The sequence below is a fragment of the Lepidothrix coronata genome, unplaced genomic scaffold (genome assembly GCF_001604755.1).
Source record: "Lepidothrix coronata isolate B3197 unplaced genomic scaffold, Lepidothrix_coronata-1.0 Scaffold29, whole genome shotgun sequence".
Classification (NCBI taxonomy): domain Eukaryota; kingdom Metazoa; phylum Chordata; class Aves; order Passeriformes; family Pipridae; genus Lepidothrix; species Lepidothrix coronata.
In genome coordinates this window covers 5884130-5911603 of record NW_016690209.1, presented here as the reverse complement: position 1 = coordinate 5911603, position 27474 = coordinate 5884130, and the positions used below count along the sequence as shown (strand labels likewise).

The window sequence follows — 27474 nt, the reverse complement described above, 5'->3', positions numbered from 1 at the left end:
AGTTGTATCCTTTTCAGTCCAGTCTCTGCTCTGGGCTCCTTTTGGAAGTGTGGTAGGTGTCAAGGCCAAATAACTTGGCTCCAGTGCCACCTGCTCATCGGCAGTATTTTCAAACACATCTGTTCCTGTGCTCTGCACATCTGGTTTGCAGGTCTGTGCCTGGCTCACATTATTAGCAATAAGCAACTTTTATTATATTAACTGACCTAACTCCCTTGTTTTACCATCTCTTTTCCCTGCATTTCTCCCATTTCAGTTTCTCTGAGCCTGCCCACTGAAGGACAGGCAGTGGTCTTTCCTGGTGCTTGAGTTATCTGGGACTTGTACAAGCCCATACCACATGCATAAGGAATAGGAACTAAATCCGTACCTCTTGATCTGTTTCAGTTTCCCTATAAATATTATTTTAGTTTTCTTAACATATTTAATGCTGGAAGAACAGGTTTTCCTTTCCTGACCTCATTCCTAAAATATTTGTTGTGTAACTTCTTAAAAAGTAGCAAAGTACAAGGAAATAGTAGTGAAATGAGAATGAATCACAAGACTAATAAACAAATGCAGGACAATAGTAGCAAAAAAAAAAAAAAAAAGGAGTTGGTAAAACCCTCAGTGTTGTTTTCCTGCCAGCTTCCTTTTGGCTCTGATTTGAAGGTCAGAGACATCTATATCCAGCTCACTGACATCAGTGGGAAACTCCAGTTCCCCCAGGAGTGAGTAAATAACCTCAATGATGTCTTCCAAAGCTATATGGTGAGTTCAGAAGGCATTCCATGATGATATTCTTGATAATGAATAAACAACCTGGTTACAGATCCTGCATAGCTGGATCCTGACACGGAGTCAGTGCATAAATCCACCTGCACAAACTGGGGCCCTTGTTTACAATTCTAGAGCTTGGTTTTTTTTCCAGGGCATATGTGGGGAACACTGCTGGACACTTAGTTCAGACTGGTTGCTAAGAGTGTTAACAACAGCATTGCCTATTTTCTTCTTATTTGGACACACTCCTGGTTTCCAGTGATTCCATAATCTCTTGAAGAAAAAATACTTCCCTCCTACCCTCCCCTAAAAGTTTCATGCCAACAGCACTTGCTTACACCTGTCAGAGTTATGACCCAGAGTCATGTTGTAGCAAACACTTGTGAGATTGAACTTTTTCTATCTTGCAGTGTTTTTGAGTGAATTCTGCACATACTCTCAGAATTGCAAAACTCCGACAACAGAATGGAGGGAGGAGGGATGAATGTTACCTGCTAACCCCAGAGAGGGAGGAGCTCCATACTTCAAACATCACCAGAGTTATGAGGAAGGTGTGTACTTAGAGCACTTCCTCAATGTAGAATTTCAAGCACACTATGCTGAAGACCTGTCCTGAGGGTGCTCTAGAAAGTCTCCAGAGGGTCATTTCATGGGGGAAAATCCTGCCAAGAACCATTATGCACAGCTTAACCAGGGAGAGGAGAATGAGATGGTGAGTTTTATCTATGTCTAGCTCTTTCTCAGCTTGAAGTAGAAGGTGGCATGTGTTCTGCAATAAAATGCTACGGACTGTAATTGAATTATGGGTGGTTGAGGTGTTCTCATAGAAGAAACAAACACTTAGAAAGAGATACCATTTTTTTTTTTAGCAGAAAGAAAATAAGGTTGGTTGTGTCCACTGGATTTAACTACTTATCTCCTCCAACAGGGGATGCCTCAACAGATTATTGATGTGTTTTTACAAATCTAGGTGGAAGTGGTCTAATATGAGCTTTAGGGATGGGCCAGAGTGGTGTCCCTAAACATTTGACAGCTGAATCTCCAGGGTCAGCTCCACTTAGAGAACCGGAAACCTTGGCTTTCTCCAGAACATAAAAACACATATGTTATGTTTGCATAAATTATTGGCAAATATGGTCTATTGAATTGGCAACACTATTCCAGCCTAAGCACCTTTATAAAACTGGATTCCTAAGCATGGATCTACCATATTTCTTTCCAGAGTTTCCCAGGAAGGAATATGTCTGCATGCATTCTGTAACATGTGGAAGTAAGTCTTATGCTTACACAAAATATCTGATCTCCTGCCTGGCACTTCTCTTAAATAATAATCCCAGTATATGATTGAAGTGAATTCAGTGTTTCTTAGCTGCTTTGGCATTACAGCGTGTTACGAATCAGCTATTCACATGGATTCTGTCCATCTAACAGGTTCTGTTGGAGATATCAGATCCATAATGCAGCTGTACAGCAACAATTCTCATACATGGTAAATGCAGCACTTCTCAAAATTCCTTTGCTGCAAAGCCACTGTAGCTCTGCTGTAAGTGCCTGCAGGATTTCTGGTGTAAAACAGCCCCAGCAAAGCTATTGAAACACAGTCACTTACAAATAGATATGACTTAACTTTTAGAAACCCTGGAGAAATCCTCAAAATCTCCTTACTGAGAATTCTGTTTTAGTGAAAAAGAGACCGTATCATGGAAAAACATGGACATTTGTTATCTCTAGATATGAATGTAGATTTTCAGACAGCTCTCCCAGCCATACAGAGAAGGGGAGATGCCACGTTTTGTGTAATGCAAACCTGGGTAATCTGGGATGTGCTGGAGAATGTAGTACAGGGTCACCCAGCAGCATGAACTGAGCAGTGCAGGAAGCACAAGGCACTGGCTCTGAGGGTGGGGACTAATTAGCTCAGTACAATGCAGAACCCAACTGGCTCTGCCACCCAGTTACTAAACCTGCTGGCGGCACCTTGCTCCTGGCTCTAGCCCTGGTGCTGATGTGCCACTGCTCCACAGCTCCAAACAGCTGCTGAGTCTATGTCTGTGCTCCACCCTCCCCTGTCCTTCTAGGACCATAAACACCCTGTCATTCTCTCACCACTTATTGGCACTGTCACTAGCAATGCCAGAACTGAGCTTGAGCTAATTAGGTTTAAGTGGATTGTCTGGTGCTGCGTACAGTCACACTCTTGAACTCTGCATGTCCACTTCCAGCTGTGTACTACTGGGACACTCAAGCTGTGCTTGCATGGAGCCAGTTATCCCAGTGTTCTTGTTTCTCACCAGTATCATACCGAGCCCATGTGCCCTGTGCTCAGGGATCTGCGCTGTGAATCTGACGTTTGAGTTCATCTCCACTGTGATCATGAGTGTCTCACAGTTGCCATGCTCTCCATGCCTGCAGTGAACATGATCAGTGCTCATTCACCTGGGATTCCCAAATGAAAATTAAAGAAAAAGACTAATAAAGAACTTGAGTAGTAAGTGGAATTAAAACTATAGCCAAATTATGCTAGATTAGGCAGGAATGCACAGGTGTTCACTACATTTTTGTAAGAGAGAAAAAAGGTATGAGTATGAGATAGAGGAAGATATCCATGAAGGTGTATGAGGTACTGTAAGAGGAGGCAGAAAAAAAATCAATGTGTCTATAGAAAAAGAGAACAGCTAGTGTGTGTATTTGTGTGAAAGAAACAAAGAAATTTATATGTGGGTGAGAACAGTTGTGAAGAAAGAGACAAAGAAGGCTCTGTTTAAGCAGAGGAGTAAAGGAGAATACATGAGGTAAAGAAAATTATGTGCAGATATTCTTTCTTTGTTAAAGTAGTGTATTTTAAGTTACTGGCAACCACAGCAACTGGCAGTGGCATGTAATGTCTCAGTGACCCTGCAACATCTTTTTTTAAATTCAAAGCCATGAAAAATATTTTTGACATTGTTTCAACAGTCAGTTTAATCCACCAGAACCAAATTATTTATAAGCAATTCTTGACTTTTCAAACAAAATCAGATCACTTGGTGTAATAATGTAACAGCTGATATTGTGTGGGTGCCAGTTCTTCCAGAGTGGAATAGTTCAAGTAATTTTGAGAGCAAACAAGTAGTTCATTTGAACTCTGGACATGCAATGCTTCCCTTTGTTGAACTAGCTGTCCAATTTGCTGAGGCAAGTTGGGTAGCTCTAATGGGAAGAAATGCTTTAGGACAAGAGGGCATGGTCTTAAACTGTGCCAGGGGAGGTTTAGGTTGAATATTAGGAAGAAATTTTTTACAGAGAGAGTAATCAGCCATTGGAATGGGCTGGCCAGGGAGGTGGTGGATTCACCAACCCTGGAGGTTTTTAAGATGAGACTGGATGTGGCACTTAGTGCCATGGTCTAGTAACCATGGCAGTGTTGGATCAAGGGTTGGACTTGATGACCTTGGAGGTCTTTTCTAGCCCGGTTGATTCTATGATTCTATTATTCTAAGTTTTCTTCTGTATTTCCATTTCTTGTTACAGCTGAGATGCTAGATAGTCCTGGATTTAAGAGTAATCACTCTGACTGTGTAGGAAATCCAGCCTGTATATCCTTGTGTATGTCTTTGGGGTTACCTTACATGGCTGGAGAACATTTGCTTGAATAAAAGTTCACTCTTCTGGTATGCAACTAAAACTTAGCAAAGTATATTCACAGCATGAGATAATCTCTCTCTCTCTCCATAACTATTTGTAGTACCAGAAAGATCTTAGTAATGTGAGAGCACTCTGGACACAGCAGCTTGCCTCAGAGAGTGCTAATAATAAGCTAACCTTCAGAAAAATCTACTTGAAGGTGTTTTTGAGAAGAAATAATTTTTTGGTGGTATAGGAAGAGGAAGGAAAACCACAGCTTTATGCTCTCTGACAATTTGATGCTCTTCTCTGTACATCTTGGGAATAATCATTCCCTTTGCACAGACCCTAAAGTGTGTAGCTTAAGTTTGCAATGCAAAAGTTTGTGATAGACTTTGACAGGCTACTGCTTCAGGAAAGATTTGCCAGAAACCTGTCTTAAGCATGTGTTCCCCTGTAGCTTGTGGCTGAAGGAAAGGGAGAACTGCAGTCAGTTGGCTGGTGAGTTTACCGCTGCATATTGGCAACTGTCTGCCTCCTGTGGGATGCCAAAATTCTAAAGGAAATTCGATACAGGAATTTTAAATATTTTGAGTTGGAAAAATTTTATTAAAATAGAATCTGAAGGGTACAACCTTGTTTCTAATGGGACAATAGTGAATGTTGCTACTGCTTTCAGAGGGAACAGAAAAAAACCTCTAATGAAACAGGTTCTGGTTGGTAAGAATGAGATTCAGTTATTAAATTCCTCGTGAATTTTAACCAGTCTTTCAAGTCTAATCCTATTACCTGTTGTTATAGAAACAGATTGTTCGTAGTAGGGTACCTGGCATTTGGGTTACCAGAAAAATGATCATTCACAGCCATTGTTTAGGCTCCCTGCTGGTAGCTACAGGCTTTGTTTTCACCAGAGAAGAGGGTGCCTGAATTTGTTTGATTTTGCATTTAAATTCTGCTGTGAAGATGACCTGGCAGCTAGAGGCATTTTTCTTTTTAACAAAGTAAGAGACTTGCTGGACACTAGGGTGATAAGCCCTTGAATGCTGGCTTTGTATGATTGTAAAAGCAGGTAAGAACCTTTCTTGCCAACTGAGCAGGTCTGGCAGCTTTTTCTGTCCAATAATCCAGGGTCCCTCCCTAGACCCTTCACTCACTAGTCAAACCATTTTGTTACAGTCACTCTTCTGACTGTTGGGAGTCTCAAGAGAAAAAAGGATGTTTACAGATGTAAAACAAAGTTTTACAGTACACTACAATTTATTAAAAATTATTCTGTAGAGATGAGATGAGCACTGTATACCAGCCTATTTTGTAGATATTATCACCTTCTATCAGATAATAAGAAGTCATTTGGAGTCTTACACATAGTTAATCTTTGCTTTGTTTTGCATCATATCTTAGTCTGATGCACTCGAGAACCCAGATTATTTGACTGTGCAATTTTATATATGCCAAATGCAGTCATTGAACTCTAAAAACTTGCTTATACACTAGAGAGGTTGTCAAGGTGCAAACCTGTATTCATCAGACCCCTCTTCAAAAGAAGTATGTCTGCACCAGCTCAGCCTCAGCGTGCAGTGAAATAAAATGCAACAAAAGTTATTTCCTTAACAACATAAAATTAACCTGACAGACATGTTCTTATTGGTGACATCAACACCAGGACTTCTGCCAGTCTTGAAATTATTGTTTGCCATAGTTGGAAATCTTTGTAATACAGGCCGAGTGAATTCTGAATAAGCTTGAAGAATTTCTAAATGCTAATTACTCTAAGTCATCCGTGTGGCTGAATAAACTTGCACCATGTGTGTGCCTGTTCCTCCCTTCATGCACACTGTGGGTACCTCTGTTGTGGGTCTAATATTCACCTTTTTTTGGAGAAGACAATAGTTTTGAGAATTCTTCTAAAGAATTTCACTGTTGACTTATTCGACAAGTGAGAAGTTTCTGTTTCAACAACGAGTTATTCATGTATTAAATTTTTTTTATGAATGCAGCATTCATTGCTATAATCCTTTCAACTGAAAGAACAGGGTCAGGAAAAACTTCTCAACAGAACATTCTGTTCTGAAGTTAAGTATTGAAAGGTTCCGGCTCAAGGAACTTTGTCACAAGAGAGGTTTGGAACTCAGTCTATTTCCCTGCCTAACTTTACTTCTGAATGATGTGGCCCAGGTTACCTGCTCCAGACATTTCCAAACCATGGGAAATGCTTTTCTTTGGCTTTGGCTTTAGATTCCTTCATGAACACTCAGATACAAAACAGCAGTTAACATCTGAAGTTTATTCTTTCCCAGCTTACTCCTTTTAGAGCTCCTGAACAACTATGTTCTGAAATGTCACATTCATCAAGACATGAACAAACAAACTTGAACAAACTCCTGTGTTTATACAGCAGGTCATGCCCTTGAAGGGGCAGAACAGCTCAGTGGTATCTATCTATCTATCTATCTATCTATCTATCTATCTATCTATCTATCTATCTATCTATCTATCTATCTATCTATCTATCTATCTGTCTGTCTGTCTATCTATCTACCTGTCTATCTATCTACCTGTCTATCTATCTACCTGTCTATCTATCTGTCTCTCTCAGGAAGGTCCATTGTGAGAAGCAGCAAGATCCATCACACAGTGTAATTGGTATCTTAAAGACCATGGCCTTTTTTTCCCAAATGAGCTGTTTCCCTTGTTTGCCCCTCTCCTATTTTTCAAGATAAGGAATACTGATGCATGCTTGGTTTTGGGAAGTGCCTTGAGATCTATGGATTCAAATCCCTTTTTGAGTGGAAACTGTTCTGGAATGAAAAGGCTTTAAAATGTATGCAGGCTTAGGTGGACTTGGATACGAATTTCATATATCAGTGCATGGTTTCCTAGGCAGAAAAATACAGAGTCTGTACTAGCTCTGTGGTTATGTTGACATACCTCGCCTGGGGAATCATTGAGCATTTCAATGGAGAAGAATACTGACAACAGAAGATGATCCCAATGACTGCCAATCACATGCAGAGCACCCAGTCTCCCCCTTCTTAATTGTATTAGCTACAGCCTTCTGTCTCAGACTTCTCAGACATTGGGTGTAAGACACAGAAGCTGAAAATTAAAGGAATGATTCACTGGCAGAAGTAAGATGCACATGGCAGCAATCTTGTTCTTCCCCACCCTGATATTCATGCCCATCCCAATTTGAAAATATTGTTCCTGTTATTCCAGGTCCAGCTATATATTGGAGGAAGTCCAAAGGCATGTCTTTTAACAGTTCTTCCCTTAGGCATCTCTGTCTTCTTGGGAGTTCCTTTGCCTTGCTGACAAGCTGTAAAGTCTGGATCCAAGCACGTGGATCTTACTAGTATTGCTGTGAACAGTAAATTCACACTGTTCTGTGTACTATTCTGTATGCTGGTGCTGACACTGATTCTGCAACTTTTTTCTTAAGGATACAACTAGAGAGGGGAATGGAGACCCTTTACCTGTTTATAGGAATATGAATATAAATAGCACGACTGCCACACCAACTACCTTCTATCAACCTTGCCTATCTACTGTCCTCCGTGGGCTTCCTTCTGTCTGCTGCAGAGCTGCCTTATTCTCTTGATCTGCTCAGAGGTTATAGAAGCCTTTGAAAATTCTCTGTGTGCATCTCCCAGGTGGTATAACCAGGTCCTGTGCAGTGCAGGCCACTTCCCAGTGTAGTTTACTGTATGTTTTCCCCCACAGTTGCCAACTTCCCTTTAGAAACCTCTTGGAGATTACCTAGGATGACAGTGTGACTTTTGGAGAATGTCATAGAGCAGGTGTGCCGAGGCAGTGTGTGGAACCACTGGGCAGGGCCTGAATTTCACATAACAAGCAAAGACACCAGCACAGAACCAGGAATTATACATTACTCATCCTTGCAATTACATTGCCTTTTCTTCTCACCTTATAAATGGATCTTGCAATATCTGTGGCTGCAGATATCTGATCTTCAGAAGCAGATTGCACAGTTGCTGCAGATATACTAGGAAGAAGGAGATGTAGGAACTTTAATCCTCATGTTAGCAAATTCTCCTGTCACCTGATATAATTGCAGCCTTGCAATCTCCCATCTTAGCACAGTCTGAGTCTCCTCTATTAATTCACTGTATACATTTTATTTCTTGTTTACCAGGTCCCTACTAGCAGTACTGAGAAGAAATTTGGCCATGGTACCAAGACCTGCAGCTCTTACACTGTAATGCTGACAGTCATCCCTTTGAAGTTTTGGGCAAGTCACCTTGCCTCACTATAACCATTTCTCCAGCTTTAAAAATGGAATAATAATAATACCCACTCATACAGCTACAATGAGTAGCTTCTTTTGTCCCTCTGAACATGTAAAGCATTCTGCAAGTATTCATTAGTTGTTCTTACTAACAGTTGTTATTATTTTGTGATGTTGGGCCAATGGTACATTGTCAAGCCCCAGATTCCCCATACTGGAGCTATCATGGAAGATGGTAGCAGCTACAAAGGCTATGTCTGTGCCAAGTTGTGCACAGCAACTCCAGCTGGTGCAGGCACATAGTGTCATTTGGCACCAAGCAGAGATACTGGTTGATTCCCTTAAGTGTAGGTGCATTAATGCAGGGCAGCAGCAGTGCTTCTGATGCTGAAGCTGCCTCATCTGCTGCAGTGGGTCTGCACCCATCACTCATCTTCCCCTAGTGCAGATGTACTTAAGTTCTTCAGCTGTCTCACCCAGCGACCTTAAAAAAGCTGATCAGACAAATCTTCATTCCTAACCTGGGGTCTAAAGGTTAGGACCTCTATATTTTTGTATCATTCCTGCTCATGCATACACATAACAGTGTTTCATGCCAAGTTTCACAACTAGATAAAAATATTGGTCAGGTTAGAGCAATCTAGATTTTATGAAGGTGGATGAAAAGTTTTGTGGAAGAGGTGAATTTTTTGTAGTTTAAGACACATAAAGAAGCCAAATACATATTCCAGGACTTGTTTTTTCACAGTGCCATATGTAACAAACAGTACCTACGGGAGAGCAGTGAATGATGGGAAGGTATAGCATTCCAGGCATTTCTTTAGCACAAATAGTATTTTAAGGAATTTAATAGTAATTTAAGTAATAGTATTTTTCCCTTGTCTCTGCTGTACAGGATATATTTGGCTACAAAACTCAAAGCTGCCGAAAAGCCTTGTGCATTGCTGGATACATCTTGTCCTGTGGGGCTCTGTGGCTACTGTTTTACTGGAAGCCAGAGTGGGATGTGTGGGTAAACTGCATCCGCTGCAGCTTGGAAGAAGCAGATATTGTTCTCCTTAGAACAACAGTAAGTGCCTAGTTTAATCTTTAGATTAGTCCCTAGTATGTAGTTATTTGGAAGATAAGTTAATTGAAAGGAATCCAGTTGGCTGAAATCTCTTACACTGTTGTTTTCCTGCAATAATATTTTATGTGCACCATCGTTGATCTAAAGAATTCTCAAGTATTCCACAAATTATGTGTATGATGATGATTGGAATGGATGATAACAGCTGATCAGACAAGCTGAAAGAAATTGGGGTGATAAAACTTGTAATATCCGTGCTTTCAAGACCATGTCATTTATTCTCAGTCCTTCCTCCTCCCTCCTGCCACCCCTGTGCTTTCTACCTTGTAGATCTGTGCTCCAGATTTTAAAGCATCTATTTGATTGGCAGTGTCCAGCAGATCCTTTCTCCCTCCTTTTTCCTGGACTTGGCTGTCTCAGCGAAGATGCCCCCTCTGCCCAAATTTATCTAGTGAGCCAAACTAAAGGTTTGTCTATCTCTGTCCCCAGCAGTGTCCAACAGTGTGTCATGAGGGATCAGTATAAGGAAGAGGGCAAGCTTAGATTGTTTGTTTTCTTGGCTGTATTATCTGTTTTCCATCGGCCCTTCCCCATGTCCAGTAAGCTCACAGTCCTGCAGTTAATGCTTTCAGAGCTGTTATGTTTTGCTAGTAGTTTCCTAATACAGGTTTCTCTCTGCTGAGGACTGTACTGAAGCACTGCAACATAAGCAAACCCTGATTTTATTTCATGGAAACTACTGCAACACTAAAGGAAGCAAACTGAGACTCGGTTCTGAATCCCAGCTGAGCCTGAATATTCCAGGAGCTGGCAGGGTTGTTTTACTTCCAGAAGTTTGATTTGTTCTGCTTCAAAGATTCCTGAACAATGGCATTTTCAACGTTTGCAATTGAAAAATGGATCACTTGGTACCACTGTGTTTGAACTGCCTTCTTAAATGAACAGGGCAGCATGCAGTTAAAATCCCAGGTTTTGAACCTCATAGATCTGCCTGTTGAATATTTTATAATGAAACAATCTGCATCCTAAAAGGCTGGGGGTATGTTTTTCTTTTTTTAAAACAGCATAATAGGTTTAATATCCCTTTTTCATCTTCAATTCAGTTTGCATTTTTAATTACCTAATCTTGTGTGTCATTTTAAAAAGCACTTTTCAAATAAATGGGGTTTTAAATGATCCTTTATGTAATTAAACAAGAATTGAGTCATATTATATGGTCTTGTTATCAAGAAGCTTTCTCAAATTATTCTCTGTGCATTTGAAAATTTCATCAGCAATTTCTACCAATAATTGCTATCAGGCAGTTCCAAAGTTAAACTTATTTTATAAGATATAGGAAGATTACGAACTCGGTTTGTGTTAAAGGCCTGTCTAAGGTACCGTAAGGGAGGCATGGTGCTAACACACTTCTTCCAATTAAGTGTTAACTCAGGAGTGACTGTGAGAAGGTATTGGCACTAAACATCTGTTTTTCAGCCCAGCACTGTGTTCCTTTTGATCTTCCCTTTACAGTACGGTCACTGCATCTCAGATTGCCCTGTCCTGTTTGCCTGTCCTAGATCATGACCTGGGTGTTCACATTCCACCCTTATCAGCCAAGCACCAGATCTGTGGTCATCGAATTATTTGCAGTACTCACATTTTGACAGGACGGTGGTTCTGTTCCCATTCTGCTGATTTTTCTATCAGTCACAGGTGTTGTGAGTCTCCTGTTGGTTAATCCTTTCAAAAAGCTATGGCAGTGCTCTAGAAATGCCTACTCTAATCATTCTCTCCAAGGTAATAGTGAGTTTGTTCTGGTTTTGGGGGAATTGTGACACTTCTGTTTTATACTCATTTAGGATGAATTTCGAATTTATTCTCGTGAGACTGTGACATGGATCTCTGTGTCTGCACTTATCAAAAGTAGATCAGATTATCCAGCCGCTGCTGAGGAAGACTCAATCTTCAGCAAAGCCATAATGAAGCCAAGTTTTCAAGTAAGTAAAGTATTCCCTGCAGCATCTGGGAAATGATGGCAAATCTCAGCCACACTTCATGGAGTGAAACTGAGTTGTGAAACCTATCCAGCTAAGAAACTTGCAGCTTGAGAAACACAGTGAGCTGTTGAAAAACAAGACAGAGATTTTGGAGAACTGTACGTACCTCTGTAAGGACTGTACTCACTCTGAGGTGGGTCATGAAAAAAGAATCCTCACTATTTCTGAGAGAAAACCTACATTACGAGTAGGAGAGCTTCAGGACACTAGGGTTGGCAGTGAAGAATCAGAACTCCAGATCAAAACCTCATTCCTGGTATAAGAATCAAGGAATTTAGGGGTGACTGTGTCTGAAGAAAAAATGTGCAGAACCAAAAACAGCTGCCACAGTAACATGGAAACAAGGATGAATGCAGGTGATGGGGAATAGAACAGAAAAGTGCCTATGCAGAACTGCATCAGTATTTCCAGAAGTGTTTCATTAACACATTTTGCTTCCTTGCCTTTGTATGCACCAATTTGGGCTTTAAAGTACATTTGCTGGAATCAGGTCTTGTGCTGTTAACTGTTCTTGTAAAAATGTATCCTGATCTCTGTCAGCTTTGAGATCCCAATTAGGCACTGGGGAGAAGGCAGACAATTAATTGATCCAACCAGATGACAAGGTCTCTCATGAGTTGAGTAAGCATAATTATCTCCTGTTTAGAATAAGTACCAGACAGTTCAGTTATGTGTCTTGCTTAGCATTACGTGTTAAATTAGTGTGAGCAATAGGAACACAATGATACATTTGTTAATATCCTGCTCTTGATTATAGATACTAGATCACTGCACTGAGGAATCCATAAAAGAGCTATTTTCCCTTTCAGGAAATAAATTTCTAACTTACTAGCATTTCTTTTTATTTCTACAACAATTTTTAGTAAATATTTTTATTATGAACCCAATTTTAGCTGAACAAAGATGCTGCAGCTGTTTGCATGGACATATATTAATGTACATAAGAAAGTTTAGTTTCAACTAGTTTAATCAATGGGCACAGTATGAAGAAAGTGGAGACTGGTCTGTAACACTTTTCAGAGGATTGAATTAGTAACATAAAAAAGCCAGATAACCTCAAATAATGGGCCCTTTGAATTCATATCAATCAAAACATATAGATAGAAATGACCAGATTTCAAAGCAGCAAAGAGCAAACAGCTTAATCCTTCACTAGCAATTCAAAAACCCCTACTTATAAGTCAATTATAAAGCATTTTTGCCATTTAAGCTACCTAAGTACACAGGGTTATGTGTAGTGCCCAAGAGCTGTCCAAGGACCTGTTCTGACAGAGAGCTGAGTCCCTCATTTCACACTCCAGTTTTTAGCATTGCAAACATTGCAGCTCCTATTGCACGAAATCCTGACTCCAGACCTCTTGTTAAGTGAATGACTGTGGTTATAGCTCCATTTTGAGATGATGTGTGAGTTGAGTACAGATTTCATTGGCCTGTAATAATGCTTATTGTGCTGGGTAGTCCCCTGGTATTGCGCCGAGAGTCCCCTGGAGCTGATTTCTTTATCATTAATATGTACAAGTGTATGGTCCTGCCTTCTGCCAGCTGATAGGAAGCACCATTATCTCTAATAGGCTTTGTTACTCTTGCACAGGACAGGACAGACTCCTTTTGCAAGTTATAAATGACAGTGTGTGTTCCTAATGGATAACTGCTTTGCAAGAGCTTACCATTAGCAGTGACTCAGTATCCTGGGATGGCCTTTCTTATCTCTTGTCGTATCTGTTCAGCTGAAGGGCACAGCACCGTGCCTGGAAATGGCCCAAAGCCCCCTGCTTTCCTCAAAGCCAGACAGAAGATAAGGGAGTTGTTGGCTGAAGACAGGATTTGCCAACTGTTTGTGTACCCACCATGGCATCAGTGATCTCTTCCATTCGTGCTATGAAATGGGTGAAGACTCTATTCCTTTCTTCACAAAAGTGGGAGAGATGAACACTGCTTTGTACTTGATTGACCTAAAGATTTCTAAAGCTTAGTGGAACCTGACTGAGGTGGGGATCCCACCCTATAATTTAACTAGAGAGTTAGTGTATGCAATCCTGTCTTCTTCCCCTTCTTGCCCCCATATAATTTGCCTTATCTGTACTTGACCCCAGTGAGGATGCCTAGCTGAGACATGTGAGCAGGCCTGGGAGAATTTTTGTTTGCTATGTTGCATGTATTGTTGTCCCTGTCTTGTTTTGCAGGTGAAAACTATCCAAGTACAAAAAATCCGCTATGTCTGGAATATCTATGCAAAACAGTTCCAGAAAGTTGGGTGAGTGCACTGCACTGGTTGCACAAGTCTCTGAGGAAGTCAAGCTTCTTTGTGAATTATGTCCTAAGGAAGACACTCCCTTTGTATTTTAGAGTCCTAGAAGACCACCACACTTGTTCAGCTATACATGCAAAATTTGGTTCTGGTCTCACCTGCAATGAACAGGATGTCAGGTACATATTTTAAAACATGACGACTCAACATATGGATTTCAAAATGTAAATTCACTGCTCTTGGTGCACTTTCCAGGAGTTTCTTCTGTATTTAGTAGTATGCACGTAATTTTAGATGAAACAGCCATATATGAACACACTGAATGAAAAGAGCTAGAGAATTTTGTGTATTCCTTGTCAAAGTTTTTGAAATGTCTCAGTATTCATCATTGTTGCTGTTACTGTTCTCAATCAGGAAATAACTATGTCCTGTAACTAACTTTAAGCAGTTCTTATTTGGAGTAAGAGAAAGTCTCTGTGAAACAGTGTAGATAAGTTGTGTGTTTGCTTCTTCAGTGGGGCTCCATGTAATTGTATTGAACTTCTAAATCAGCTAGTCCTGGTAATTGAATTTATTCTCATAAACTACTGTATCTTTAAACAAGTTACAGAATATGTATTCTTAAAACTGCTAAATAGAGAAATGATCTTCAGTTGATTGAATACAGAAAATCCAGCTCTTGACCTTAGCTCATGTTAAATCTTACATTCAAATCAGCTTTAACTTTTTGCAGAATTATTTGGTTTTAGATTATTTAGTTTTCTTGAAGAAAGACCCTCACAGCCTTTAAGCTGGGATCAGTGCAAGCTCTCAGGAATATTTCTTGAGTGATATTGTCACTATTTTATCTGTAACTGATGTGTCTTTCTCCCATACAGGAGAGTTATATGTGGGCCAAACACTATTGATGTTCCAGTGATCCCTATTTGGAAACTACTCATCAAAGAGGTTAAGCATTTCTGTTGCTTTTATTCTAAGCTGCTTGGGGAGGCAGAGCGTGCATATAATTGATTCTATATCTGAATTAGGTTCCCACTACTCACTCTTCAGGCATACTCCTTTTTCAAATCCTGTTTAAAGCTGTTCCATGAAATCACCATAAATTCATTTATTCTCTATTGTTCCCTATCCTCCATCCCCATGCCTGTATGGCTGGTTGGTATGTATCTGTGTCCTGGGAGCTCATTTTATTGTCCTTACGAGGGCCAGTGAATGTTTACAAGCTGCACTGAAAGCAAACCTTCCAGGCCAGGGCTGTCTCTTAATCAGCAGAGATTAAGTGAACAGCAGTACCTGGTGCATGCCCACAGCTGCAGAGAGATCCAATGAGCTCATGACTCTGGGCACAGCACCATATAAAGCAACATCTTTTCAGACAGGAACTGGTTATATGTGGCCTAAACAGGGTGTTTGTGGAGATGTGCCTGTGGTATGTGAGCTCCATGCTGACGGCACAACCTGCTCTTCTCTCACCTTTGTTACATTTCTTGTGAGCAGCAAACAAAGCAAGGATTGGTCTGAGTCGTTCACATCCCAAATAACATCCTATTGGTCCAGATTATCTGGTGCTTCTGTCAGATGGAAATGGTTTAATCTGATTAGACTGAAGCCACTGCTAAGAAAATTAGAAAGAGGGCCAGGAGACACATCACTTAATATCTTTTATTCCCTCCCTTTTCTAACACGATGGACTGTCTAGGTATACTAAGACCACTTAAATGTGACCTGCTCTTTACTATTGCTGTCTCTCCAAATAGGTCCTAAATCCATTTTACGTGTTCCAGCTGTTCAGTGTGTGTCTGTGGTTTGCTGAAGATTACATGGAGTATGCTACTGCCATCATAATCATGTCTCTCCTCTCAGTATTTTTGACTGTATATGATCTCAGACAGGTGAGACACCTCACCTTTTTCCACAAGGACGATTTATTTCTAATGTCTGGGAAAGGTGAGGATGTTGCAATACGCACACAGTGCTATGAGAGTTACTCAGAGGTTTAGTTCCATGACATTGTGTAGTACCAGGTGCAGTGACCTGGGCTCCTAGTCATCATAATCTCTGTGAGGTACTTTACCCACATCCTCCTTCCCCATTCCAGTGTTTCCCTTTGTGACCTTTTGTTACACCTTCTCCATAATTAGGGTGGGGAGCTTCTTTCTCAGTGTGATTGTATAATTCCTGGTAGGGCCAGACCCCAGTTTGAGGCCTCTCATAACCACAGATAACGAATGGAAATAATTGTTAGTGGATAAATTGCATCATGTAAGATGTAACACTTTTGTGTGTTCTCCTTTAATTTATAGCAATCGGTTAAACTTCACAATCTGGTTGAGTCTCATAACAACGTCACGGTCACTGTCTGCAGAAATAAGGAAGGTGATTCCTGTACACTTCTTTCTTCAATATCTTTTTTTTTCTATAGCAATTTATATCAAACACAAGCATGTATAGTATCAAATTTCTTCTAGAGCGATTTCCTGTTCTGTCACTTACAGGTTTTCAAGAGCTGGAATCACATCATCTTGTTCCTGGAGATATGCTGGTTTTGAAAGAGGGCAAAACCCTTTTGCCTTGTGATGCCATCCTGATCAGTGGGCAGTGCATTGTAAATGAAAGCATGCTGACAGGTACAGCTCATCCCTTCCAGGTTTGCCATCTAAACATCATCATAGCCCCATGATTTCAGCCGGTGACACAGGGCATACGGTGTTATCATGTATCATCCTTACAATGAGACACCCTTACTGTGGCCTAAAAGGGGATTCTTGGTTGTTTGCTGTAATAAAGCCTAAATTGTAGATGGTTGTCTAAATAGATGAGATAGACTTTAAGAAGGGCAATTCATCCTTTTCTACCCTTCTGGGGTGCAGAATTTAGGAAGAGATCCTCTAATTAGAAAGGAGAGAGTGGACACTGAAGAGGAGTGAGCAGGACAGGAGAAGAAACAGTAGATGTGAAGCAAAGAGTTTCCCACACAGGGCTCACAGTCCACTCAGGCTGTTGGGGTTCCTGTCACTCACCCTGAATGTCTCATCGCTGCAACATCTTCAGCCTGTGGGAGTGTCTGTTTAGCCCTCCAGACACTTAGCTCCACGTCCATTGATAGCAGTGGAGGACATACCAGGTGGGAGAGTTCACTGCAAAGCAGGATTTTTAGTGCAGGAGGTATTCATAGTTTCTTGTCTTTAAATTTGGTCTTAGTCTGAATCAAACTGAAACCAACAGTTCTGAAAGTTCATATAAATGACAAATTCCAGAAACCCCTTGCATTCAGAAAGCTTCAGCTGTCAGAAAATAATTAATCTTTGTCACATTAGTATCTGCTTTGACATAAACAGGATATTTGTCACCTGTCAAGCATTGAACTAAAGGCTCTCCTTTTTACTAGAGAGGGAAAATTGGGAATGTCATGTTTAATCTCCTTGAGGGAATAGTTAGTGACCTGCACATGAGGTTCAAACCAGGTAAACAACTTGTGACCATCAAGTGCAGCCATGCAACAGAAGTTCAGGCCTCTTTTCAAGTCTGTATATCTACAGCCAGGATTCGGCATCCTTGGAACGCTTTCAGTTCTCAGACTTACAGGAAGCTGTTGTACTGATGCAAAGGAGAGCTCTTCTCTGGCAGTCTGTTTGTTTGCTAGGCTTCAAACTCCATTCACTCTGGAGATGTCGAAATGTAAAAGTAAAATTTCTCTAAATTGGTTTCTCTAGTAAATACCTCTGACTTACAACCTAGATATCTAGGTACTGTACTTATTTGAACCTCTGCAGGCTGGTTTTAAGTGTACTGCAGTTTTCCTTATCTGAGCTAATCTTCCCTAGGGGAAAGTATTCCAGTAACAAAGACCCACTTACCCCAAGCTGATGACTTCAAGCCCTGGAGAACATACTGTGCAGAGGATTACAAAAAACACGTCCTCTTCTGTGGAACAGAGGTCATACAGACCAAGGCAGATGACAGAGGAGCAGTGAGAGCTGTGGTGCTGCGGACTGGTCAGTCAACACTTCAGTTTGCTTCTCCTTTCATGATTTTTCTTGCTGGAACAGTCTTATTTAATGTATCCAGTCACATTTAGTTAAAGACATAAATCTAAATTCACAACAGTCAGATGGAGAATCATTATCCTGGGCTGGGCTAAGCCAGAATGCATTGTTTCTGTTTGCTTGGCATAACTTTTACAAAAACTACAAGTTTATGATTAAAAATGAGAATTTTGCTTTGCTTCCAAGACATTAAAAAAATCCTCTCGTTAGGACAAAAATAACTTTTTTCTATACTCTGTAGATTAGGTCACATAGATCAAAATGAAAGGTCTGGGTCTTCTTTCATAAGCTGCAGATATTGAGTAACTTTGAAGCCCTCCATTCTTTGTAGAGAATTTTTGGAAACGTTTTCTCCTCGGAATGATTTTAGTTTGTCTTTCTAGGTTTCAATACAGCCAAAGGAGATCTGGTGAGGTCCATTCTCTACCCTAAACCCATGAACTTCAAGTTGTACAGAGATGCCCTCCGGTTCCTGATGTGCCTCATAGCATTTGCAGCCATTGGAATGATCTACACAGTGTGTGTATTTGCACTTAATGGGGTGAGTTACTAAATGCAGGAGAAATGGTCACACTTAAAGAGATTTGAAACTTGAGTGACTTCATAAGCATTTATATATAAAAACATAGCCCTTGTCACTCCCCTTTTTACCTTAGTGTATGAGGCCATTTTACAATGAGTTGGTGACAGTACACAAGCTCTCACATATTCAATTCCAAGGTGCCAAACCCACTGTTGGCAAATCCTGTGCAAGCCCTGCATGCCTTATCCACAGTTTAGCACTCTGTAAGAACCTTTTACAGACTTTTTTGTGGCGCTTTTTTTGTAAATTCCCAGAAAAGGCACAGGTGAGTCATGAGTTAAATGGGACACGGGCTTATGTGTCTTTGTGAAAAGGCAACTTTCCAAAAATTTCAGTTTAGAGCAAAGACCCATCTATCCCTGTCCTTTGTCTCTGAGAGTGACTGGTGTCAAATGCTTATGGAAGATGGTTAGGAAGAAGGACAAGTATAGAACAATTCTTCTCTGTTTTAGTCTTCTAATTTCTTGAAGAGAAAGGTTTAGCAGTTCAGTAAGCTGTCTTTTGTATCTGGATCATCTTGCTGTAATAGTCACTGAAAATCTGCCACAGGGAGGTTTAATCTATTTCTGAATTAATTTGTCTTGGAGTTGACAGCACCTGTGGCAATGATCCCCACAGTTTCATTATGTACTGTGCAAAAGTGTTCTTAAAGCTTCTGTCTGAAATGCTGAAGTCACTGTAGGTTTTTGTTTTAGAGAAGTAGCAAATAGCTGCTTTCTGTTTGATTTTCCTGTAGTAATTATGACTTAAGAGATCACTGGCCATCCCTTCAGCCACCTTTCTTCCCTGTTACAGAGCCTTGAACAATACAAGTGTGAACGAGATCCCTGAAAATCGATCCCTGAAAATGCTACAAAGAACTCTCTGTTTTCTTCTGCCTTTTTTTTCCCCCATATCTTTGTATAGTCATTTGGGGGATGGTGGGGTAGTGAAAGGGAGATAACCTACACTTAGTTATCACTCAGCTTAATACCTTTGAGAACTCTGGGGATATAACTTTTGCAAAGACAACTATCCTGCATCATCTGAGTCACCAACATCTCGATGTGGAACTAAGACTTACTGTGTTCGGAAGCAGCAAAGGCCAGCTATTCCCTGGGGGAGGCAAGCCAGGAGCCAAGGGTGACCAGAACACAGATAGTTTGCTCACTGACCAATGCACAATCACACAATACCTGAATGTGGTGGGGAGAGCTGAGTGCAGGTAACAGCCCATCAACAGTCCCAGGCAAGGCAAAGTGGTAAATAATCTGGGGAGTACAGTCAGAAGCAGAAGAAGATGAAGGCAAGAGACAAGGCTGCGACACACATCTTAAGGTGTCTGTCCAAGACTGGGCCAGAGGCAGGTACATCTGCAGCATGGCTCAGACAGGGACTGAAGGCCCAGGCCTGAGCTTAAATAAAGCTCCTGAACCCATGAGCAGAAGGTGTGGATGGAGATGAGGCTAGTGAGGGTAACTAAGGCCTATTAGTGCACCTAAATCTCTAAATCTCTGGAGAGTTCACCTGAAACCCTTTTAAAACATTTCACTCATTCTCATGCATTGAGGTCAATGTAAGAAATAGTTATGCACTGTAAACAGTAGTTATGCAAGTTTTAAAGCCTAATTGATTCAAAACTTTTCCAAAAGCTTTCAAGAAATCACTTCATACCTTGATAATTATCTGTCAATGTAAAGTCCAAGTCTCGAGTTGCAAGGTTCATTCTGTAATTCAGCTTTTGAATAGTTTTTCTCCTGGGGAATAATTTGCAATCAGTTGGCTCAAAAGATTATTTCCCCTTAGGATATCAAAGCAAGTGTGTTTAAGAATGTATGCTGGTGTCTGCTTTGCAGTTTTTCCCTTTTTTTTAAAGTTAACTTCCTCCTTATAATATGTAAAATACATGCTGATGTTATCTCAGCTGCTGAAATTGTCTTGTCAGACTAGTGTAAGATTGAGTCACAGGATGTACTAAATGCTTTCTTTTCTGTGAGTGTGTTTATCTAAAGGTGGGTGGTAAGTGCTTCATTCTAACATAAAATAGATAAAAATATTATCAAACTTGTGCCTTCTGTGGGCAGAGACAATATCAATGTAGAGATAATCAGAACATGAGGGCAATTCAGCACGTCAAATGCAACATGATTTGCGGTCCAAGTCTCAAGCTCAGAAGTAGTAATAGTAGATCTCTGTGATGGTTTGCAAGTCTTTCTGAATTGCAAATTGGCTTTAGTTTGCAGTGTCTCAGTTCTGGGGCCTGAACTGAAACCCATTCAGTTCTTTAGCAGTGATACCAACTGCCAAGAATAACGATGCCGACATCGTTGACGCCAGCATACTGGCAGTCAGTTTTACACTGACCTCTAAACTCCCAAATTAGAGATTGCTTTTAGAATGTAACTGTTACTTCCATGTCTCTTACTGCAGGTAAAAGCAATTTCCTTTCGCATCTCCTAGAACATAAGATCAGAAGAAATCATTAGCTCACACATTCTGCCCTCCTTTTCAGCTCTATCCCGTATGTCTCACCTGTCATCCTAACATGCAGTCCAGAGCTATGCCTATAGGCAGTTGGATGAATGCCAATGCAAACAGCAGATTCCTGTGTGCTGTGTCATGGGAAACCGGGTTCGACTGAGGGTGCAATAATCTAGTTGGCACGTTTGAGCTGGTGGTTTGGAGGAGACTGTGGCAGGTTTGTTTGTATGGAGAATGAATGAAGACCTGGAGGCTGCTCTTTAGCAGTGGTGAGGCCTTAAAGCCTCTGGTTAAATCAAGCTGATTAATTTCTTACGGAGAGTAATACATAATGTACCATGGCCAGAAAACAGTGCAGCCTGAAGCAGCCGCAGTGGAGGGGAGGAGGGTGAAGAAGTCTGCACTTGGTGCAAGCAGCACTCCTTGACGCTCTCTTCCTGGTAACTGCCTTTGTTATTATGTCAGGAGGAGGCAGGAGAGGTGGTAAAGAAGGCTTTGGATGTTATCACTATTGCTGTCCCACCAGCTCTGCCAGCTGCCTTGACAACTGGGATCATTTATACTCAGCGGAGGTTGAAGAAAAAGGGCATCTTCTGCATCAGCCCACAGAGGATCAACATGTGTGGACAACTGAACCTCATCTGCTTTGACAAAGTAATGGCTGTGTGGTGGTTATGTTCTTATTGGTAATGGGAGCTGTACTAGGGGTGGGAGAGTATGGGGTTTGGTTTCCACTGTATTTTAGAAACATACTGACCAACCCTGTGTACTTAAGTTTTTGTTGACTGAACAGAAGCTGTTGCAAATTCTTGTTTTTCTTGGAATCTAGGAATTGCCTGGTAGCCCTTTTGCTCTACATTGTGCTGACATTTTCTGGACAGTAACTTCTTAAAAATTGATTTTTATTCCTCTTGGAGCTCTCATGTGGGAACTTAATTTAAATGTACATTTTAACTTAGACTGGCACCTTAACAGAAGATGGCCTGGATCTTTGGGGCTTGCTGCCCTCTGAGAGAAACTGGTAAGGCTCCTTGACACGCCAATGGTATTTAAATTTTGTGGGATGGTGACTGGATTCTTCTCCTAGACATATGAAGAAATCTGAAAGACAGTTAATGCTAAAGAGCAGTTTGAAGCTCCCCATGTTTAGATTTTCAATTTTATTTCTATAGCCTCTGGAAAATGAGTGGTTTGCTTCATCCCAGGGGTCCTGCTCCACATGAAAAGATGCAACCACTGTTGTCAGCATTTGGCATAGCCTGCCCAGGGAGGTAGTCTCAGTGGACATGCTGAGATAGATCTCAGAGCTGCAGTGTTGCCCCAACCCTTTATGACAGGAAGTCACTGTTAACCATGAGATTGACATTCAGTTCCTTCAGTGGCTGTGATTTTGCCCACTTACATTTCCAGAAATGTGGATGCACAAAGATGCTCAAACTTATGTCAGCTTCAGAACTCAAGAGTCCTTGCACAAGCCTCAAGAAAAGTATTTTATAATAATCTGTTCCTCTCCATCCCAACAGACTCCTTAACCAGGCAGAATACACCTGTTTCGAGCATGTGTATCCCAGACTTAATAGATGCACAAGAAATAGCTCATGGGGGAGTACAAGTCCCTAGAATATGCTTGTGGTCTGACCTCAGGATGGGATTTTAAGTGCCCTCAAATTAGGATTTTTTTTCCCCTGTAAGTCATCTGTTGTTTGGTGTTCTCTGATAGTAATTTTTATGTTCTCTTTTGTGTTAGCTTCCAGGACATTCACAGCTTCCCTGCAGACAGCAGCCTGCCTTGGGGCCCAGTGTTCAGAGCAATGGCAGTTTGTCATTCATTGATTGTGTGGGAGGGCAAGATCCAAGGAGACCCACTGGATGTGAAAATGTTTGAGGCCACTAACTGGGTAAAGCTGTGCTATGTTTTTATGCAAACAGTGGCAGGGTGTTTTGGTGGTCTCGAAAAAGAGAAATGTCCCAAGCCCTCTCATGCAAATAGCTACTTCCCACAAATAGCTAAAATCCAGAAGAGATACTGCATACTCAGGCTTTTGAAGAAACGTTCCTTGCTTCTGCCTAGAGCTTTCACCTAGAAGTATATGAGTACTCAGCTCATTTGGCTGGAAGCGGTGGATGTCATGCAAACCACACTGGCACAACAACTCTGTCTTTGGCTGCTGCCAGACAATAGGAATTCCCAGATGTGTCTCACATGCAGATTAAGACCACTTTTACAGAGCATGTAAAAGACTTCTGCCAGCTTTGAACTAGGTACAAGACTGTGACATTTGTTAGAGCTCTGTCAATGTGGAGATATTTCTACCATCTTCGGGTTTGAAATCCTGTGCTCTAAATGGATCCTTGAGGTTCCTTTCAGCTATAATGGTGTTGTGATCTGAAATATTTTTGTCTTTCAATACGCAGGTGATAGATGATTCCAGTGGACACCAGATTGAAGGTCAAGGATCCACACATGCCACAGTTGTTAGGCCTGGACCTAAAGCCACCACTGTAAGCTATTTGTGAGATTCACATTAACAATCAAGTTAAACTGTCAGTGTAAGACTTACCTTTCAGAATAGAAATGCTTGGTTTTCCTAGTCCAAGAGAGCTCTTCCACACTTCATCTTTCCTGTCCTGCCTGCAGAGAGAGTGCCTTGCTCCCTCTGATTACAGATGCCAGGGAGAGCTTGCTGCTCACACCAGAAGCAGGGGGATGCTGGATGATAGATTGTCCAGTTCAGGGATTTATCTGTCCTGGTGGCTCAAGACTCAATCCAAACTCAGCTGAGCAGTAAAGATCTCCAAAAGCATTTGGGAATGCAGTGGAGTCTGGTAGCTGATGTCAGACCCTTACTGGTGACATACACCAAGGGGGATGCTTTCAGACATCCATTTTCTCTTTGCAAGACCAGTGTAAACAGAATCTTGTTAAAAAAAGAGGACTAGTGAGTTCCTCTCAGTAAATTACGTCTAATTGTCTGCTAAAACTGTCAGTGAACTTTTCCTACTGCTTAAGGTAACTATTTCTGTACAAAGTTAATTTTCTCTTTATATACCAGTCATTTCTAAGTGTGACAAATCAGCCCATTATACATGGTTAGCTTCTTACCATGGCCCAAAGGACAGACCTAAAATCCTTTGGCCTGAGTTTAAAATCCTTGCTGCAGCATGTAATCCACTTGCTTTTCTCCTAGGCCCCAGTGGAAGGAGTTACCATTTTACACCAGTTTCCATTTTCTTCATCCTTGCAAAGAATGTCTGTCATTGCTCAGGAAATTGGTGGGGATCAACAGGTCTTCACAAAAGGGGCTCCAGAAATAGTAGCCATGCTATGTAGAGCAGAAACAGGTAACTAACATTTATAAATGCTTCCTAGAAACACATATGCATAAGTGACTTTTGATGGTGAAATGAAGTGGAAGGTCCAAATGAGATTTCTGTGTCTAAGACTTGATACTTCAGCTCAGGAAGTCTCTCTGTTGTGCTCCAAGTCTAAGGCTAAGCTCTCATACAGCCCTTCTCAGCAAAGAAGGACTATAAAGAGATATATGTAAGTACCAACGCTTATACAAGGTGTACAGTCTCTGCCAGAATACCTATTTGGAAAAGTTGTCTACTAGTCCAGTAGACACGAAAAAAAATTTTGTTTTTTCTCCAAACCCTGGGAGGGAAACAAGAGGAGCACAGATCCTTCACAACATGCTGGAAGAAGGTAAGTCTTTGGAGAATAGTTTAGGACCTAAGTGCAACATGACAGAGACACAATGATTTCTTATTGAGTAAAGTTCAGTTCAGCACCTTTCCTTGATGTCCTTGGCCTACTGGTAAACTCTAGGTCTACCTCCCCTTTGGGACATAAACCTTCCCTGCTCCAAGGCTTCCTTCCATTAGAAAGCAGTCAAATGCCCTGATGAACTGTCTTTTCCTCTTTTGCACAGTCCCATCGAACTTTGAAAGCGAGCTCCTGCTCTACACAGCACAGGGCTTTAGGGTCATTGGACTGGCATGGAAATCTCTACAGGCAGGGAAGCCACCTACTGCTCTAACGAGGTAAGCCATAGGCTGCTGCTTCTGGCCACATTCAACCATGGGCTAGTGATGCCTCACATAGTACCATCACCACAGCCTGCCAAGAGCAGGGTTGTAGTACAGAGTTTTGTTATATTCAGGCCAGAGAGAATCTGACTGCAAGATCTGCAATGAAAGCAGTTCAGGCCCCACCTGACTTGGCTACTCTGCCATGCAAGTGTTAGGCTAACTTACTACAGTGGCTAAAATAAGTGTTTGAAAGCTTTTCTTTTCAGACTCTTCAGAGTCAACCTGTGTCCCTGGAAAACCTCTAGTTCATGACTCAGGGGTAGGGTGTTTACCAAATTCTCTACTGTATGTGTTCAACTGTAAAAAAGCAACATCATAGATGTAAAGAAAATAGTAGGCCAAAACAGTATTGGAGTTCTCACATACTGTTTGCTCAGGCCCTACTGTCAAGAGGAACAGATACATTTACTAAGGTGTCTTTCTTTGTGGTACAGTCCTCAAATGAGAATGACTAGTGCACATAAACATTCCAAATCAGACCACCACAATTTGGGAATCCTGCAGGAAATTCAGAGTGCTTTTTCATGCTGGCTAAAGATAGTGTGTGAATAGAAAACAGCCTAATTTATCCATCAGACTTTATGTTGGTATGTGGAGCAGGTAGTTTGAAATTGGCTCTTTTGATTTGATAATTAAGTAGATACGAGCTGGAAGCTGGCTAGGTACTGAACTCCTTCAGAATAAGGAACAAAGAAAAAAGGATGAAAAATTAACTGAAAATTCTCCATACACAACCAGCACCAATTGCTGCCAGTGGGAAGCAAGCCCTGCTGGTGTTGAAATAGCACCCCAAAAAATAGACAACCTGGGACTGCTGAAAATAGAGAAATTATTTTAATTGGTTTGAGTTAGGTAGAATGGTTAACATTTATAACTGGCTATTATCAAGTCAATACAAAAACAGGCCAAAGGCAAGAAGAAGAACTAAATCTGTCTATCTCTCTTTCACTATAAGGGAGGAGGTAGAATCTGATCTGACATTCCTGGGTCTGCTGATAATGGAGAATCGATTAAAGAGGGACACAAAGCCCATCCTGGAAGAGCTCAGTGCTGCCTGCATCAGGAGTGTTATGGCCACAGGTATCTTAATTGGGTGGATTATTTATGTGGCCACTGGCCAAGACAGGGAGTGCAACAGTGTTTAAGTGAACAGTCTGTTGTTGTCACCACTATTGGTAGGAAGACACAGATATTTAGTCCAAGAAGAATCTCTGTTTTAGTAATGACATGAGCTGAACCATGCTGTCCCTGGCAATTTCACTGGGCTGTGTTAGACACCTAATAAAGGTACATCATGCAAGATCCCTTCTTTATAGGGCCTCCTGAAATCCTGTTATAAATGATCAGAGATGGAGCATCAGTGCCAGGACAAATCACTGAACCTTAAGACATCTGGTATGGCTACCAGTCCCTGTTTATCCTTTTTTTTTTTTTTCTTCTTGGAGGGCTGTTCCATCCAAATCCAAATCAGGATTTGGATAGAATAACCTCCAGTTTTATCATGGTCTGAAGATATTTTTTCGTGAGTAGCACAGTACATCTTCTTGGGCCTCACCCCTTTCAGCACACATACACCAAAGCCACCTGAGGCCAATCAATGAGAATTAGTGATACTTGCAGTAATTTAGCAGTTAATCCCTTTTTGGTTTTAGTCTAAAACAAATAATCTAGGAGCATATTCCCCATTTGAATTTCTCCAAGATGAAGATGAAAATACTTCATCTCCAGATAAAATATTTATTTTCCAGATGAAAATACATCTAATGATTGAGACAGACATTATCTGCAAAGTTTTGATCTTTATCAAAAACTTTCTTACACACAGAGACTGAAATCTTACTTATTCTTGAGGATATATTTGAAAACTCAGAATTCAGGAAAAGGCTAATGTTTCCTCCATAAACAATTCCTCACTGCAGAAATTTTTAGATAACACACCTCTTGATTTTTATAGGTGACAATATTCAGACAGCTATAACTGTTGCCAAAAATGCTGGGATGATCTCTCCAACACACAGAGTGATTCTTGTGGAAGCAAACAAAGAGCCTGGATCTGTTTCAGCATCTATAACCTGGAAACCCCTAGGAGAAAACAAAACTGAAGATTACAGAAGCCTGGTGAGCATAAGCATAAGAAGCAGATGTTTTGGAGTAGGGAAACAAACTAAGCTGTAATGCTTTAAATAAGACAGTGGAATTACACTAGAATAAAGAGACCTGTCATTCACCATCGTTTGCATGTCAAAATATGTGCTAGAAAAGTGTTTAAAAAGAAGGAATCTATAAAAAGGTACTCCCCTAGAGCTTAGTTCCTGGTATATTATCTCAT

At 41.0% G+C, this 27474-nt stretch overlaps 1 protein-coding gene across 1 annotated transcript in view; it reads left to right on the top strand.

The window, feature by feature from the left end:
• The first annotated feature begins 1403 nt into the window (after positions 1–1403).
• LOC108495210 (probable cation-transporting ATPase 13A4) overlaps positions 1404–27474 on the top strand; it is a 45171-nt gene continuing 19100 nt past the window's right edge. Inside the window, exons 1-19 of the mRNA XM_017810648.1 lie at positions 1404–1471; positions 9504–9677; positions 11519–11656; positions 13900–13970; positions 14063–14143; positions 14843–14912; positions 15722–15856; positions 16268–16340; positions 16460–16591; positions 17789–17959; positions 18394–18551; positions 21519–21707; positions 22013–22074; positions 22801–22951; positions 23469–23555; positions 24242–24395; positions 24986–25097; positions 26101–26225; positions 27100–27263. Coding sequence (XP_017666137.1) covers positions 1409–1471; positions 9504–9677; positions 11519–11656; positions 13900–13970; positions 14063–14143; positions 14843–14912; positions 15722–15856; positions 16268–16340; positions 16460–16591; positions 17789–17959; positions 18394–18551; positions 21519–21707; positions 22013–22074; positions 22801–22951; positions 23469–23555; positions 24242–24395; positions 24986–25097; positions 26101–26225; positions 27100–27263 — 2310 coding nt within the window. The 5' untranslated portion in view covers positions 1404–1408. The remainder of the gene's footprint in view (positions 1472–9503; positions 9678–11518; positions 11657–13899; positions 13971–14062; positions 14144–14842; positions 14913–15721; positions 15857–16267; positions 16341–16459; positions 16592–17788; positions 17960–18393; positions 18552–21518; positions 21708–22012; positions 22075–22800; positions 22952–23468; positions 23556–24241; positions 24396–24985; positions 25098–26100; positions 26226–27099; positions 27264–27474) is intronic.